General features: G+C 41.0%; 1 protein-coding gene across 1 annotated transcript in view; it reads left to right on the forward strand.

Moving 5' to 3' along the window:
- THSD7B (thrombospondin type 1 domain containing 7B) overlaps window positions 1–17,578 on the forward strand; it is an 801,116-nt gene that overhangs the window by 369,157 nt on the left and 414,381 nt on the right. The window contains exons 7-9 of the mRNA XM_060106700.1: window positions 5,875–6,066; window positions 7,680–7,914; window positions 16,988–17,103. Coding sequence (XP_059962683.1) covers window positions 5,875–6,066; window positions 7,680–7,914; window positions 16,988–17,103 — 543 coding nt within the window. The remainder of the gene's footprint in view (window positions 1–5,874; window positions 6,067–7,679; window positions 7,915–16,987; window positions 17,104–17,578) is intronic.

The following is a 17,578-nucleotide window of genomic DNA, read 5'->3' on the forward strand; positions in this document are numbered from 1 at the left end:
CGCCATCAAATCTGAATGAGATCCTTGCTGGGTAGAGTAATCTTGGTTGTAGGTTTTTCTCCTTCATCACTTTAAATATGTCCTGCCACTCCCTTCTGGCTTGTAGAGTTTCTGCTGAGAGATCAGCTGTTAACCTGATGGGGATTCCCTTGTGTGTTATTTGTTGTTTTTCCCTTGCTGGTTTTAATATGTTTTCTTTGTGTTTAATTTTTGACAGTTTGATTAATATGTGTCTTGGCATATTTCTCCTTGGATTTATTCTGTATGGGACTCTCTGTGCCTCCTGGACTTGATTAACTGTTTCCTTTCCCATATTAGGGAACTTTTCAACTATAATCTCTTCAAATATTTTCTCAGTCTCTTTCTTTTTCTCTTCTTCTTCTGGAACCCCTATAATTTGAATATTGGTGCGCTTAATGTTGTCCCAGAGGTCTCTGAGACTGTCCTCAGTTCTTTTCATTCTTTTTTCTTTATTCTGCTCTGCAGCAGTTATTTCCACTATTTTATCTTCCAGGTCACTTACCCGTTCTTCTGCCTCAGTTATTCTGCTATTGATCCCATCTACAGTATTTTTCATTTCATTTATTGTGTTTTTAATCGTTGCTTGATTCATCTTTAGTTCTTCTACGTCCTTCTTAACTGTTTCTTGCATTTTGTCTATTCTATTTCCAAGATTTTGGATCATCTTTACTATCATTATTCTGAATTCTTTTTCAGGTAGACTGCCTATTTCCTCTTCATTTGTTAGGTCTGGTGGGTTTTTATCTTGCTCCTTCACCTGCTGTGTGTTTTTCTGTCTTCTCATTTTGCTTATCTTACTGTGTTTGGGGTCTCCTTTTTGCAGGCTGCCGGTTTGTAGTTCCCGTTGTTTTTGCTGTCTGTGCCCAGTGGCTAAAGTTGTTCCAGTCGGTTGTGTAGGCTTCCTGATGGAGGGGACTAGTGCCTGTGTTTTGGTGGATGAGGGTGGATCTTGTCTTTCTGGTGGACAGGTCCGCGTCTGGTGGTGTGTTTTGGGGTGTCTGTGGCCTTATTATATTTTTAGGCAGACTCTCTGCTAATGGGTGGGGTTGTGTTCCTGTCTTGCTAGTTGCTTGGCATAGGGTGGCCAGCACTGTAGCTTGCTGGTCTTTGAGTGAAGCTGGGTGCTGGTGTTGAGACGAAAATCTCTGGGTGATTTTTGCCGTTTGATATTATGTGGAGCTGGGAGGTCTCTTGTGGACCAGTGTCCTGAAGTTGGCTCTCCCACCTCAGAGGCACAGCACTGACTCCTGGCTGCAGTACCAAGAGCCTTTCATCCGCTGGGCTTAGAATAAAAAGGAGAAAAAGTGGAAAGAAAGAATTAGTAGAAGATGAAAGAAAGAAAGAAAGAAAAAGAAAGAAAGAAAGAAAGGGAGGGAGGAAAAAAGGAAAGAAAGAAAGAAAGAAGGGAGGGAGGGCGGAGGGAGGGAGGGAGGAAGGACGGAAGGTAGGAAAAAGAGAAAGAGAGAAGATAAAGTAAAATAGAATAAAGTATGATAAAATATAATAGCATTATTAAAATAAAAAAGTAATTATTAAAAAAATTAAAAATTAAAAACAAACAAAAAACGGACAGATAGAACCCTGGGACAAATGGTGGAAGCAAAACTATATAGACAAAATCTCACACAGAAGCATACACATACACTTTCACAAAAAGAGAACAAGGGGAAAAAAATCGTAAATCTTGTTCTCCAAGTCCACCTCCTCAATTTGGGATGATTCGTTGTCTATTCATGTATTCCACAGATGCAGGGTACATCAAGTTGATCGTGGAGCTTTAATCCGCTGCTTCTGAGGCTGCTGGGAGAGATTTCCCTTTCTCTTCTTTGTTCTCACAGCTCCCGGGTCTCAGCTTTGGATTTGGCCCCGCCTCTGCGTGTAGGTCGCTGGAGGGCGTCTGTTCTTCGCTCAGACAGGACGGGATTAAAGGAGCAGCTGCTTCGGGGGCTCTGGCTCACTCAGGTCGGGGGGAGGGAGGGGTACGGAGTGCGGGGCGAGCCTGCGGCGGCAGAGGCCGGCGTGATGTTGCACCAGCCTGAGGCGTGCCGTGCGCTCTCCTGGGGAAGCCGTCCCTGGATCCTGGGACCCCAGCAGTGGCGGGCTGCACAGGCTCCCCGGAAGGGGGGCGTGGACAGTGACCTGCGCTCGCACAGAGGCCTCTTGGCGGCGGCAGCAGCAGCAGCCCCAGCGTCCCACGCCTGTCTCTGGGGTCCACACTTTTAGCCGCGGCTCGCGCCCGTCTCTGGAGCTTCTTTAAGCAATGCTCTTAATGCCCTCTCCTCGCGCACCAGGAAACAAAAGGGAAGAAAAAGTCTCTTGCCTCTTTGGCAGCTCCAGACTTTTTCCCCGGACTCCCTCCGGGCTAGCCGTGGTGCACTAACCCCTTCAGGCTCTCTTCCTGCCGCCGACCCCAGTCCTCCTCTCCCCGCGCTCCGACTGAAACCCGAAACCCGAGCCTCAGCTCCCACCTCCGCCCTCCCCGGCGGCCGAGCAGACAAGCCTCTCGGGCTGGTGAGTGCCGGTCGGCACCGATCCTCTGTGCGGGAATCTCTCTGCTTTGCCCTCCACACTCCTGTTGCTGCGCTCTCTTCCATGACTCAGAAGCTTTCCCCCTCTGCCACCCGCAGTCTCCACCCGCGAAAGGGCTTCCTAGTGTGTGGAAACCTTTCCTCCTTCATGGCTCCCTCACACTGGTGCAGGTCCTGTCCCTATCCTTTTGTCTCTGTTTATTCTTGTTTCTTTTGCCCTACCCAGGTACGTGGGGAGTTTCTTGCCTTTTGGGGGGTCTGAGGTCTTCTGTCAGCATTCAGTAGGTGTTCTGTAGGAGTTGTTCCACGTGTAGATGAATTTCTGATGTATCTGTGGGGAGGAAGGTGATCTCCGCGTCTTACTCTTCCGCCATCTTCCTGACCTCTCCCACCTTCAGATACTTAACTGTGTCTGGATAGGCCACCTGTGACTAGGATCCCATTGTGCAGCTTTTCTTTGGCAAGATTTCTTATAAAATAGCTCACACAAGAATTGAAGAGCCTGCCCATGACTATTAACTTGGCTTCGCTAAAGAATAACTTATCTGATTGCTCACATTTCCAAATTAGTCCATATCGACAAGCTATCAAAGTGTTGGTGGGAGTATTGACATTTCACTGCACTGTGAAAATGGATATATCAGTTTATGGGAAAGCTTAGGTTTTAAAAGGCATCCCAGCACCAGAAGTGAATACTAAGGGTGCTGAATGATGGATGACTGGGGAGGAAGTTAAATTTAGGTCATGGGAAACTTGAGCATTTGGGAATTGCAGGAAGCCAGAAATAGAACAAAATTGGTGTGTCAGTCTAAGTTATTCAGAATTTGATGTCAAACAACTCTTCCAACATGGGCTTCCTCTTCTCCTCAGGCAGATTCAGGATTAACTGTCTTTCACGTACCTTGTATTTTCCCATCATTATACCTTTGTTGACAGTTGCATTGACTGGCATGCCCTCCCTGATTGCCACCAGTTGTCACCCTGTCTCTTTCTCCTTGTTGAAAGCCTTCTGTTCTCAGACTAGTTCCCCAGAGGTCCATCTCTTCCCTAAATCACTACAGCACTTCTTTATTTAAAACACACATTTACAACTTGACATTTACTTTTGGACTAAGTTTTATCTTTATGTATTTATAACTCATCTCTGTTATGAATCATGAGTTCTAGGGGGATAAATTGTAGTATCTTCACTTATATTTATCCCATTATATGCCTTGGACATGGTATATGCTCATCAAATAGTAGTTGATAATTTTGTAACTCTTGAAGGCAGGGTTTTCTCAAAAGATGTTAATAAAAATACCATTTCTGGGAGAGGTGCTCCCTAAAAAAGGATGGCCTTTGGTCAAATAAGGATGAAAAATACTACATACCATTTCCATCGAAGGAAGTTTACATGGCAATTGGCATTTTCAACACACACTACTCTCCAGTGGTGAGACCAATTTTGCTATTTTAATCTAGGACGTCTCAGCTTTCCCCCCACTGTTTAAAGTAAGAACTCTTCAAATATCTCTTATTCATCAAAATGTTCTTTGCAAGACACTGCTTTAAAGTGTTTTTCTATAAAAAAATTATCCTCATAATATTCACAGATGTGGAAATTGAATTTTGATTAGATGTAGTTTGTATGTTTAGTTTGACCTGCCTACTTCTGTACTTGGGAAAGCACTCCCCCTAAGCTGTATTGGGTGTGTGTATGTGTGTGTGTGCACGCACGTGTGCATCCATGTACGTCCGTGTGCATGTTTGCATGTACCATACAGTGTGGACTCAACCTGAAAATAGATTGAGACTGAAAAGAGAGTGATTGGAACTGGTCTTTCAGCTCGATTATCTGCTAGAATCTCCATTACTTCTCATAATATGCTTGAAAAGTTTTATTTGTACCTCAAGGGCAATGAGCCTGGCCTCATTTACAAATATGAATGCAGATCTTAGGAGGGCACTAGCTTCTCCTCCAGGCAGTCTTGCTCACTGTCAGCTTGTTTTATTTACTTCCTCTGCAAAGGAATATCCATCTCTTAGAATTAGATACAATATGTCTAATGGGGAAACCAGAATTTTTGGAGTCAGAAAGTTTTCATTTGCTTCCCAACTCAGGCCTGTGTGACCCTGAGCAAGTTTTCCTTCCAGAGCCACTGACTCCTCATCTATAAAAGAAGATGGGTCAACCCTGTCTATAAGAGCATCTTATAAGGACAGTGCCTGGCATAAGTGAGATACTGCATAAATATTAGTTATTTTTTGTGTCAGACAGATTATGACAGGAGAATTCCATGGGCATAAAGTCACAAAGACAAAACTACCTCTCTCCTAGAGTTGCCATTCCACATTTCATGTTGTTGCTTCAAACCATAAATGGTTTTACTATTTTTCATGTCTTCTGTATTTATGAGGTGACTGTGAATGGGGGGGAGCATAGTAAGAGTTGAATTGTTATCTATAAAGAAGAATATTTGAATTCTAAAAATGGTGAATAAGTAACCTAAAAGAGAGCTTAGAAAAAATTCATTGTAATCATTTGAGATATGGAAAAGCAACGTAGGAATGATCCCCTTAGTCTTGTCTGTTGTTGATAACTGTAAAACTCCATCCCCCATTATCATATATACGTGTGTGTGTGTGTGTGTGTGTGTGAGTGTGTGTGTTTTGGTTGGACTAATTCATCACATCATTCAAAGAGGGAATAGATTAGGGAAAATTTTGGACTTGCTTTCAACTTTTATCTCAACACATTATATAATTTTAGCCACAGATTCATTTCCATTGTGCACATTTACCACTGTGCACAAACAGAATAAAAGTATCACTGTGTGATAATCTCGCTTAAGGTTACATACTTGGAGGTGAAAGCACCCAATAAAAAATTAGACTGATAATTTGTGGGGGGCTGCTGAATAGATTGCTCAACATAAATTGTGGTTTTCAGGCCAAAAGGCTCCTCTGACTCCCATTTTGCAGAAATACATGTACCTGTTACATGTGGTGTCCATAGCATGTCAATCCTGTCTGTCTCCAGCCATCCATGGCTAAATTGTTCCTGAAGGAAGCCCACTCGTCCCTGGGAAGGATGACAAATGACGGTTTTGATGCTGTATCTACCTTTCTAAATGCCAAATTATCTCCTGACAGTTTTTCTTGAAATAAATATTATGAATGGCTGAAAAAAAAATCAGTTTTTTGCACGTTATTGTTTTAGGGACACCAGGTGAAGTCTTCTAAGCTAAACTGAAGTAGTAGAGGAAGCAATGAACCTAAATTTTCCTGGGACTGGCCTCGATTTTACAGTAATGGACATCTGTTTTGCTCTGGTTGACTACAGGAGAAGATGTATCAGGGACTCTCTGCCCAGCATCTCCTCCTCCTGAACAGATGGTGTGTGAAATTCCCTGCCGGATGGATTGTGTGGTAAGCGAGTGGACAGAGTGGTCATCTTGCTCCCAGTCTTGTTCAAATAAAAACTCCGATGGGAAACAGACCAGGTCAAGGACTATCCTGGCGTTGGCTGGAGAAGGTGAGTAATAGGAAGGGTTTCTGTTCCCTAAATCCAAATGAACAGTTTGCTTTCCATGCATGCCTTTTCTCCCTAATCCTCTAGTTTATCTCTGCTGGGTTCCCATATGTATATGACTTGTTTTAGCCCATACTATGTACAGGCCATGGCAATCAGGTGGATGTCAGTTTTCATTATACTTTTTTAGGGAAGGAAACAAGGCTTGGTTGATACACATCCAGCTTCAGATTGCTCATGCCGTTGGGAACATAATTGGAATATGTCTGGTAAAACGAGTTCTAAATTAGGAACCAAGAGACATGGCTTCTTGACTGGGAGCTGCCACTAACATGGCAGACCACCTGATCTGTATGTCCTCATTTCCTGCTCTGTCAGGCTGGCATGTGGTGAGAGGGAAAAAGATGAAGCCTGTGAAAATGGCTTTCAAGAAGCTAAAGTGTGCTATGGGGATATAAATGGGTGACTTCAGAACAAATTAGAGGAGCAGCTGTTCCTGTCATTTAAAGCAATGGTCTCTGTCCCCAGACACATACGTCATTTCATTTCTTTCAGGCCCTCCCTTGGCTTCGTCTGCCGACAGCTCAGCTGGGACAGCAGAGCAATATGGCCACTGGCTTTGAGGGACTTCTTTTTAGACAAGATTCTGTCTGTGGTCCTAAGAAATGGGGCCAGGGTCAAGAGGAATGAAAATTTTCATATTCTTAAAGTGCAGTGGCCTCCCCTTCTTGTCTGTTATATTTCTGGCAGGAGAAAAAAGTCAATATAATGGGGAACAAAATAGCAAGAATAACAAAACAAAGGTCACAAATCTTCCCGAGCATTTGGCCCACTGAATAAAACATTGTAGTGTGGGAGAGTAGGAAAAACATCAATACTTTAGATAAATACCAGTTTTGACATGGATATAAAATTGTGAAAGAAAAGATAGTAATGAAATCTGACTGTCTGACTCACCCAAGAGTATAAGGCTGCACATTTGTCTGGTCTCCCTGCCAGTGTATAACACATTGTCAGATATTATTTCAGAGTTTAAGGATGGGCTCTCTCCTGCCAAACTTTAAGAGAGATTTCTGGATTTCTCAAACTGCAGTAAAATGCACTGCTTGAGGGAGGATGGATGTCTTAAAGTGGTTCTCTGAGAAAAATAATACTGTCTTAGGAAAGAGAGACCATATGTAGGTAATGTGTGTGTGTGAGTGTTTGTGTTTGATCTTATATCACTTCAAGGTCATGGGCTATTATATCTAACTGACTAATTTATGTACGCATAATCACATTAAGATAAAAGCAGATTTCTTTGGAGTTTATCTCAGATACATGACACAGAGGTGAGAGTAGAATCAATTGATTTTAAAAATCTAATTGGCATACCGTTGCCTGTTATTGAGGAGAGAAAGGTGCAACGTATTGTCCTCAGGATAAAAGAACCATGACCATAGCGTCAGAAATGGGGCGCGGTGGCCCAGGCCTTTGGAAGATTGTATCAAAATGCTGTCTTTCTAGACCATTAAAACAGTAAAAACAACAAAAAATAAGAATGGCAGTAACAACAGCAACAGCAACATGGTAATAACAGCAACAATTCTGTATTTTTTTTATTTTGATTTTTGCAGGTGGAAAACCATGCCCCCATAGTCAGGCCCTCCAAGAATATCGTTCGTGCAATGACCATTCCTGTATGCAACTCTACTGGGAGACGTCAGCTTGGGGCCCCTGTTCTGAAGACACATTGGTAACTGCCCTTAATGCAACCATTGGCTGGAATGGAGAAGCTACGTGTGGTGTGGGCATTCAGATGCGGAGGGTCTTCTGTGTCAAGAGTCATGTGGGACAAGTGATGACAAAAAGGTATTATCAATAATTAATTGAAAGGGCATAGGACTATTGCATAGTTGAGTATTTTTAGTCAGAAACATTTTTCATGCACTGAATATGTCTCAGTCTGTGCTAGAGTAAGAGATTTTTGTTTTGTTTTGTTTTATTTGACTCTTAAAGACTAAAAAATGTGCCTCAACCAAAGGTAGACACTTATTTGTTACTTATGCATTAATTAATGGAGAACAGTAAATATATGCCCACAAATATTGAATCTGCTTGAGTAATCAAACTTTCTAGAGCTGATATCAATATTTTGGGCTCTTTTTCAATCACGTAAAGACTAGGTCCACAAGAAGGTAGGTCATGCACTTTGAAAATATGGGGCCGTGTTGTACTGTTCTTTAGATCTCATTGACCTTGTCTGCAGTGAGCAATAAATCCATATAGACATTTTGAATAGACTAATCCATGCCCTCAAGTAGGTTTACAATCTCATACCTGCTATACTCTGCACATGGAGATGTAAATTTTTAAAAAACTGTAGGAGAATTTGGACATGAGGACTAGGATATAGATGTCAAAAAGGGTCAGGAACAATTGCAAGAGACAGAGGAAAAAGAGTAATTTTCCTGGAGAACGCAGCTGTGGGAGTTTCTTCTCCCACATAGACCAAATGAGAAGACATAACACTTCCTCAAGTCCATGCAGGAAGGCTCATGGAAAAGAAAATGTAAGGCACCTAAGTTATATACAGAGACTGGGTAACTGGCCTGTCCATAGAGATTTCCAAGTGGCCATGTTTGAACTAGTTCCCTTCAAGTGATGAAAGACCCCTACTCCAGCCACAGTAGTTGTGGGTCACCAGGATGGGTTGGTGCAAGCTTTGGTCTAGTGTCACAAACTAGGCAACTTAGAGCTGTTTCCCAGGAATCTCTAAGTTGGGAAAATGAAACCCTCTCTTCTTTCTCTTCATGATGTTCTAAGTATATGGATGGAGAGTTGCCATAGCCACGGTCATGCCTGGTGGAAAAAGCAGGAGGAGAGAGTAAAGCTGATGCTCAGAAAGAGGCAGAAACTGAAGCAGAACAAATCCTGGCAGCATCAAGCCCTTGTCCCAGCCCCCCTAAGTGCACTCCTGCCTTTCCTGGCAACATAGGCAACTACATTTGCTCTTCTGCCTAATTAAGTCCAATTTGTGTTGCTGTCATGGGCAACTCAAACAGCTGATTAATTTCATCTTGGGGTCCCCATGATGATGGGCTCTGGGCCTTATCCACACTGCCATGGAAGCCACTTCAGCTGTGTGTAAGGAAAGTCATAGAAGCTCAGTTAAGGAAATGAACTGCTAACGGCAGATATAGGGCAGACTGGCCAGATACTGCTGGTTTTGGAGCATTTGATGAGCAGGTGGCTATGAAAATGCAAGGGAAGATGACTATGACTTGAAGTGAAGCACAGTCAGTAAGACTTCCTCTTTTTCTCCTCCTAAATGTGGCTTCCAGAGGGCTGGGGATGGATAGTCTTCATTGTTGCCACTGCAGATTTTAGAATAGTATCTGGCATGTAGCTATTGTCCATAAACATTTTAAGAAGTCATGAATTAGTTAGACCTGTGTGTAGGAAAGTAAAAGAGTTTGACGGGGAATGGATATGAATTGCAGAAGTTTGAGAAGCTGATGTTTATCCTTTGCTTTAAGAAAAAATATTTTATCTACCATGATAAAGTTTGGCAAAGGGGATTGCCTTGAAGAGTAATGAACAGATCATACGTATGACCTTCTGCTCTCATTAACTCATAAACGTTATTTCTGCTTTAGCATCCAACTCTAAATTGCTTGTGATATTTTTGGAGCATCAATTTATATCACTTGTGTGTTTCAACTTACCTGGTGTCCATAATACCATGTGGACTGACTGGGTCAATGGACCGATATAGCCAAACATGGACAATAATGTTTACATATCACTTGGATCAGGTGACAATCTAATTCATGGGGTTATGGTACAATCCTAAAAGGCTTATAAAGATATTATGCAGATAAGAGAACTTTTATCTTGAGAAGGACGGCAACCCTGATAATGTTCATTTTTATGATGTAAATTTTCAACTGCTTAAAAAAAGATGCATGAAATATTAGCTTGAATATACAAATAGAAATAAATATAGCTTAGGTATAGGAATAAATGTTATGTGAAACGCAGCAAGTTATTATTCTTTAGAGTGATGAGAAAATTTAGCATTCCTGAAGTCTGATCTTCTCCCTTCCACAAAATTTTTACCTCCGAACTACAACAGGAAAAATCCACTTGATATGAATGTAATTTTTTTTTCTTAGTAAAGAAGCATTAGAATTGAGACTGACAACTACCAAATACATTATCATCACACTTTAAAGGCTATTTGGACATGAGGGGACGGGTTGTGTGTTCAAATAGCCCTCTACCTCCTCGTCTAGCCTCATGATTATATTGAATGACAATTTTTTATTAAAGTCTCTGAGCCCATCAGCTTATACAGATGTTAACTTAATAATATTTTGTGACCAGAAAAACCACAGGGCCAAAAGTTTATAGTTTAAAGCATAATTCACAAATGCATATGCTTTTTTTTTTTTTTTTCCGGTACGCGGGCCTCTCACTGTTGTGGCCTCTCCCGTTGCGGAGCACAGGCTCCGGACGCGCAGGCTCAGTGGCCATGGCTCACGGGCCCAGCCGCTCTGTGGCATGTGGGATCTTCCCGGACCGGGGCACGAACCCGTGTCCCCTGCATCGGCAGGTGGACTGTCAACCACTGTGCCACCAGGGAAGCACAAATGCATATGCTTTTATTTGATAATCTACATAAGTAAGACTAAAATATTATTACAGTGAATAACCTCCAGTTTTACTTGGTTTTCCAACATAGAAAAATGAATTGTACAGATGTTTTCCCTAACACACACACACACACACACACACACACACACACACAGAGAGAAAGACATTGCTGATTACTTTTTGCACTTTTAATGAGGCTGGAGACTTAACAACCTAGTTTTAATTCTTACTGTATGTCTCCAAAGGATCCTGCTAAACAAGAGGAGCCTGCATTGACTTAAGTAAAGTTAATTAAAGTTCTTGAGCTTAATGAGATTAATTGAGCTAAGAAAATAATACCTAGTGTCCAGTGAAGCACATAGTGAAATAGTGAGATTATCAGCAAGAGAAAGTATCCTTTGCCTGGCCCATTCAGAATAATATGCTTTTGCTCTTTTTTATGTGAAAGCTATTGCAGTGGAAAAAATTTCCCTGCCATTTGTGAAATCCTTGGGGTGAGGGTAATGGCAATAGAAAGAGGAAAGAAAAAGAAAATATCCTAAAGAAAGAGCGGCCTTCACAGTAGAAAAAAGAAGCATGTCTCCATGGATTGGATGGGCTATCATAATATGTTTTATCTCTAAACCCACTGCACGGGGATGCACAGAATTCTTTGCAAGTTCTTGCTTCCCAGGGTTGGTGTTCTGGTTTCCACATATTTGTATAGGTGAGAATGTTACCATAGCATGAGTAATAGAACTGATCATATCAGAAAATGAGGACTAGCTAGGGCACAACTCAAACAGTAGTGAGAGCTTGTTGGGATATTTGGGGGATTTTGTTTGGTTTTGTTTCACTATCCAATGTTTATTTTTTCAGTTGCAGTGTGCAAAAAAATAATAATAAAGATTTAAATCACACAGCTCAAAGCCACCCAAAGGTCCTGTAAAACACTTTCTGCCTTTCATGGGAAAACGCTGGGCATTTGGTGAGATATAGTCATGGCAAGCTCCATTTACACATTTAATGTTTAAAAAGTTGGCAGGTTGAAATGGTCCGTCAGTCCCTGGGTTGGAGGACTGCTCCTGGAGATGGAGCACAGTGTCTGCCTCATGATTATGGACACATAACTGAGAAATGGCAGATCTTTGTAGCTCAGTTTGATGCATTTCAGCACAGGAACTAAAACCTACAACGTGACAAGAGGCAGTCATTATGAAATACTCCAGTGCAAGTCCAGGAAAATATATCTGTTGAAATGAAGTGTATTCACCCTTTAACAAGAGTATTGCCAATCTAGAATCAGAGTGTTGCACGAGAGCAGGAAGTATAAATTATGACAAAAGGCAAGAAGCCATACTGTGTTTACTCACTAAAACATGAATCCATATGTTACCCTGGTTTTTAAAGCTTCAATTTTATTTTGAAAATGGCTGGATAAATTTGCCTAATATTCCCAGAGATTTGTATTCAGGCTCCACCAGCATAGAATACTTGTCAATCATTCACTTACTGTTACTAAATACTTACACAGCATTAAGATCTGGTATTTTTAAGATATGGTATGAGATGGAATTCTACCATCAAGGCATTCAAAGGTAGTGTATGTATAATGCACGCCCATGTGCATGCACACACGCACAAACACACACACACACAGAAAACCAGCAACGCAGAAGATAACAAAAGCTTTTTTTTTTTTAGTCAGTGACAATAAACAATACAGAAACTAAACATTATAATGTTTAGAAGTGGAGGACACATAAGTTGCTAATAATCAAGGAGAGTATTTTTGAAGATTAAGAGTAAATTTATGAAAATTAGAAATGTGATGATCCGAACCAAGATGGTGGAGTAGAAGGACGTGTTCTCACTCCCTCTTGCGAGAGCACCAGAATCACAACTAGCTGCCGGACAATCATCAACAGGAAGACACTGGAACTCACCAAAAAAGATACCCCACATCTAAAGACAAAGGAGAAGCCACAATGAGACGGTAGGAGGGGTGCAATCACAGTAAAATCAAATCCCATAACTGCTGGGTGGGTGACTCACAAACTGCAGAACACTTATACCACAGAAGTCTACCCACTGGAGTGAAGGTTTTGAGCCCCACGTCGGGCTTCCCAACCTGGGGGTCCGGCAATGGGAAGAGGAATTCCTAGAGAATGAGACTTCGAAGCCTAGTGGGATTTGATTGCAGGACTTCGACAGGGCTGGGGGAAACAGAGACTCCACTCTTGGAGGGCACACACAAAGTAGTGTGCACATCGGGACCCAGGGGAAGGATCAGTGACCCCATAGGAGACTGAACCAGACCTACCTGCTAGTGTTGGAGGGTCTACTGCAGAGGCAAGGGATGACTGTGGTTCACTGCGAGGACAAGGACACTAGCAGCAGAAGTTCTGGGAAGTACTCCTTGGTGTGAGCCCTCCCAGAGTCTGCCATTAGCCCCACCAAAGAGCCCAGGTAGGCTCCAGTGTTGGGTCCCTCAGGCCAAACAACCAACAGGGAGGGAGCCCAGCCCCACCCATCAGCAGTCAAGGGAATTAAAGTTTTACTGAGCTCTGCCCACCAGAGCAACAGCTCTACCCACCACCAGTCCCTCCCATCAGGAAACCCACAAGCCTCTTAGATAGCCTCATCCACCAGAGGGCAGGCAGCAGAAGCAAGAAGAACTACAATCCTGCAGCCTGTGGAACAAAAACCACATTCACAGAAAGATAGACAAGATGAAAAGGGAGAGGGCTATGCACCAGATGAAGGAACAAGATAAAACCCCAGAAAAACAATTAAATGAAGTGGAAATAGGCAACCTTCCAGAAAAAGAGTTCAGAATAATGATAGTGAAGATGATCCAGGATCTCAGAAAAACAATGGAGGCAAAGATCAAGAAGATGCAAGAAATGTTTAACAAAGACCTAGAAGAATTAAAGAACAAACAAACAGAGGTGAACAATACAATACAATAACTGAAATGAAAACTACACTAAAAGGAATCAATGGCAGAATAGCTGAGGCAGAAGAACGGATAAGTGACCTGGAAGGCAGAATGGTGGAATTCAGTGCTGCAGAACAGAATAAAGAAAAAAGAATGAAAAGAAATGAAGACAGCATAAGAGACCTCTGGGACAACAATGAGGTATCACCTCACACCCGTTAGAATGGGCATCATCAGAAAATTTACACACAGCAAATGCTGGAGAGGCTGTGGAGAAAAGGGAACCCTCTTGCACTGTTGGTGGGAATGTAAATTGATACAGCCACTATGGAGAACAGTATGGAGGTTCCTTAAAAAACTAAAAATAGAATTACCATATGATCCAGCAATCCCACTACTGGGCATATACCCAAAGAAAACCATAATTCAAAAAGACACATGCACCCCAATGTTCATTGCAACACTATTTACAATAGCCAGGTCATGGAAGCATCCTAAATGCCCATTGACAGACAAATGGATAGAGAAGTTGTGGTACATATATACAATGGAATATTACTCAGCCATTAAAAGGAACAAAATTGGGTCATTTGTTGAGACATGGATGGATCTAGAGACTCTCATACAAAGTGAAGTAAGTCAGAAAGAGAAAAACAAATATTGTATATTAACTCATGTATGTGGAACCTAGAAAAATGGTACAGATGAACTGGTTTGCAGGGCAGAAGTTGAGACACAGATGTGGAGAACAAACGTATGGACACCAAGGGGGGATAACCGCAATGGGGTGGGGATGGTGGTGTGATGAATTGGGTGATTGGGATTGACATGTATACACTGATGTGTATAAAATTGATGACTAATAAGAACCTGCTGTATAAAAAAATAAATTCAAAAATTAAAAAAAAAAGAAAACTCAGATGAGAGGTTGGGGTAAATGACTTTTCAAACCAATTTTAACCCTACAGTTCTGATTCTTATTTTTTAATTTATCTTTTATTGATATGTACATTATCTCAAGAGTATAGATAGGACTATATACAAAAAAGAAATGTAATTTTGAGAGATTGCATGCAAATATATTTTAATTGTATCATAATAAAAAACAAAAAAGAAAAAAAAATGTGATGATCCTGGGAGAGGTAGAGAGCATGTAAATAGAAGGGAGGAGGAAGTTGAACCTCTAAGGAAAAGGTCAACATTATTGGGAAAAGAAATGAACAAAAAGACAGTTTCACTCCTAAGAGTGTATTTGGCACCTATCAGACCAGGAATCACATTTCAGGAAAGCCCTCAGTTCATGGCCTCTATAAAAGCAGTGTAACCTGAGCTTGACCTTTCCCACTGAGGGTATGATACTGTTTCTCACTTGTGGACCTAGAAGAAGAACACAGATAGAGAAAGGGCACCATGTCACGAAGAGTTTACATTATGCCCAGTGAATATTTATTGTGAGTGCTGTTAATAAAGTATAAATTAAAAAGTAGGCAATATCAGTTCCCCAAAAGAGATTAACACCACACACACACAAAAATAAAAACAGAAACCAAGAGACACAAGAACACTTTGGGAGGTGTTGGATATGTCTATTACCTTGATTGTGGAGATGGTATCACAGGTGTTTGCGTATGTCCAAACTCATCAAATTATGCACATTAAATAGGTGCAGTTCTTTCTGTATTAATTATACCTCAATAAAGGTATATCTAAAACCTTTAAAAAAAAAGAGAGAGAGATTAACACCTAATTGAAGTGAACAAAGTCCCTGCAGAATAAGCCACCCTCCCAGAAAGCCTGAAGCCAAACCAGCACCGCAAGCATTTCTGAGCTATTTGTGGTTGTCTGAGTGAGTGTGTCCTGGCTGGGTCCCTGCACCCCCAAGCCCTGCTGCCCCGCTGAGCACAGAGGAAAATGACATTCCTCACATTGTACTTTCATTTCCAGCTAGATACCAGGAGAGATTGGAGAGGGGATAGAATAAATAGCAGTTCAATTTAATTTTAGGAGCTTTCAGGGTACGAATAAAGGACCTGGGAATGAGTTTAATGTTTTTTGCTAGTTCTACTAAAGTATGACATAAATTTTCCTTACCAGAATATCTTTTTTAAATAATGCTATTTCCTCTAAAGACACTCTTTTTTCTTTCTATTTTTAGATTCATTGAATTGATCTATTTGATAGACAGTTTTTTGTGTGCATTAAGGATGATTAATAATGCCACTAATAATTAATTTATTGATAATCAATACTTTATTAAATTACTAATAATTTAATTTATTTAATCCATGTGACTTTGAATCCATTACTTATTCTTTCAGCACCTCAGTTTATCATCTGAAAATGAAGATTATAATGCCTTTCACTGTGGTCCTTAGGAATAAATGAAAGAATGTGGGCAAATCACTTCACTCACCACTGACTATCCAATACCAAAGTTCATGCTATTAGGCTTTATACACACTGCATCTCTGTGCTTTATAAGAAATTTATAGGAAACAGAATTTTAAAATGCAAATATAAGTTGCAGAGTGCTTTCCTGTTTTTCCTCTTAGCATATCACTGTTTTATAAGATAATAAATGTAGATTTTAGCCCCCTGTACTCATAAAAATAAGCAAATAAGCATGCAAATAGAAACAAAAACTTGCTTGCCATTTTCTGAGACTTTAGTTCTTCCAAGTGATTATGAATCCACTGACTACATTCCTCCCAAGTCTGAACATTACATTATCAGCAAAATAGCAGAATTGAAATGTTTCTCTTGTTAATGCTTGTTAGTGTGTTTGTTATTTGCAAACAAACATACTATTCTCATGTCTTGCTTATTCTAACTCATCAATTTACATGTTCTAAAAAGACAATTGCCAATTACTTCAATATTCTAAAATCATGTTAATTATCAAATATGTATAGTATTTTCAATGGTTTTCACTGTTTTTTGTTTCCCAGTATATCCATATGTTGCCTTGTACAATATCACTGAATTGATGTATTACCCTGGATAAAACACTTTTTAAAAAATATATCAGATTTGTCCACTCTGAAAAAAATCAAATGCTATTTGAATTCATGCAATGGGGAGAAACTCACTTAGCATTTGTCTTTCATTGGTTTCAGCAATTGTTATTCCTTTCCTGGTCTAGTGAAAAAGATTTTGGTCTCTGGATCAGGAGAGATGAAGTCTGTTTCGTGCTCTGCCTCTGGCTCTGAGCCCTTGGGCAAGTAGCTTCTCCTCCTGGGTCTTTCTTTCCACGTCTATCAAAGGAACAATAGGGTTTCAGTGTTTTCAGTTCTGAAATCCTATGGTTCTAGGCTAAACCACTTACCTTCTCCAGGAAATATTGATCTGGTCTCTTCACATTGGCAGATGTCCGGAATCTACTCGGCCGGAAACAGTACGCCCTTGCCTGCTCCCATGCAAAAAAGACTGTCTTGTGACCGCCTTCAGTGAGTGGACGCCCTGCCCAAGGCTGTGCCAACCAGGTAGGTGGATGCTATTTTCTTAGTGTTTTCTTTCCTTTCTGATCTCCTGAATGCCTCTCCCACTGCTAAATAAGCAAGAGATGGTGGTACGGGGGCTCCCTTCTTTTCCATTTGCAGGTCACCCTGGGAGCAAAGTTTGTAACATTTGTAAATGAAGTCTTGGATTTCCAGATCCATTAAATTTGGTAGGGAAAACATATTCAACTATTACATGCCATTATTTTACAGGTGTGCGTTGTAGGGGTCCTCATCTTCTATTAACCCTATTGTGGCATTTTGAACAGCCATTCAGACGTGGTTCCTTATAAAGCATGAATACCATCACAGTTCCTTTGTGGCTCCTGTGTGCTTAAGCCTGACTCCAGGCATCTTCATTAGAATGTAGGGCCTTAAACACTATACATACATCACTGATAAATATAAGCCTATGGAAGAAGAGGGGCCAATACATTAAAAAGTGTTGAACAGGTACAGA

Source organism: Mesoplodon densirostris, chromosome 8 (assembly GCF_025265405.1).
Source record: "Mesoplodon densirostris isolate mMesDen1 chromosome 8, mMesDen1 primary haplotype, whole genome shotgun sequence".
Taxonomy (NCBI): Eukaryota; Metazoa; Chordata; class Mammalia; order Artiodactyla; family Ziphiidae; genus Mesoplodon; species Mesoplodon densirostris.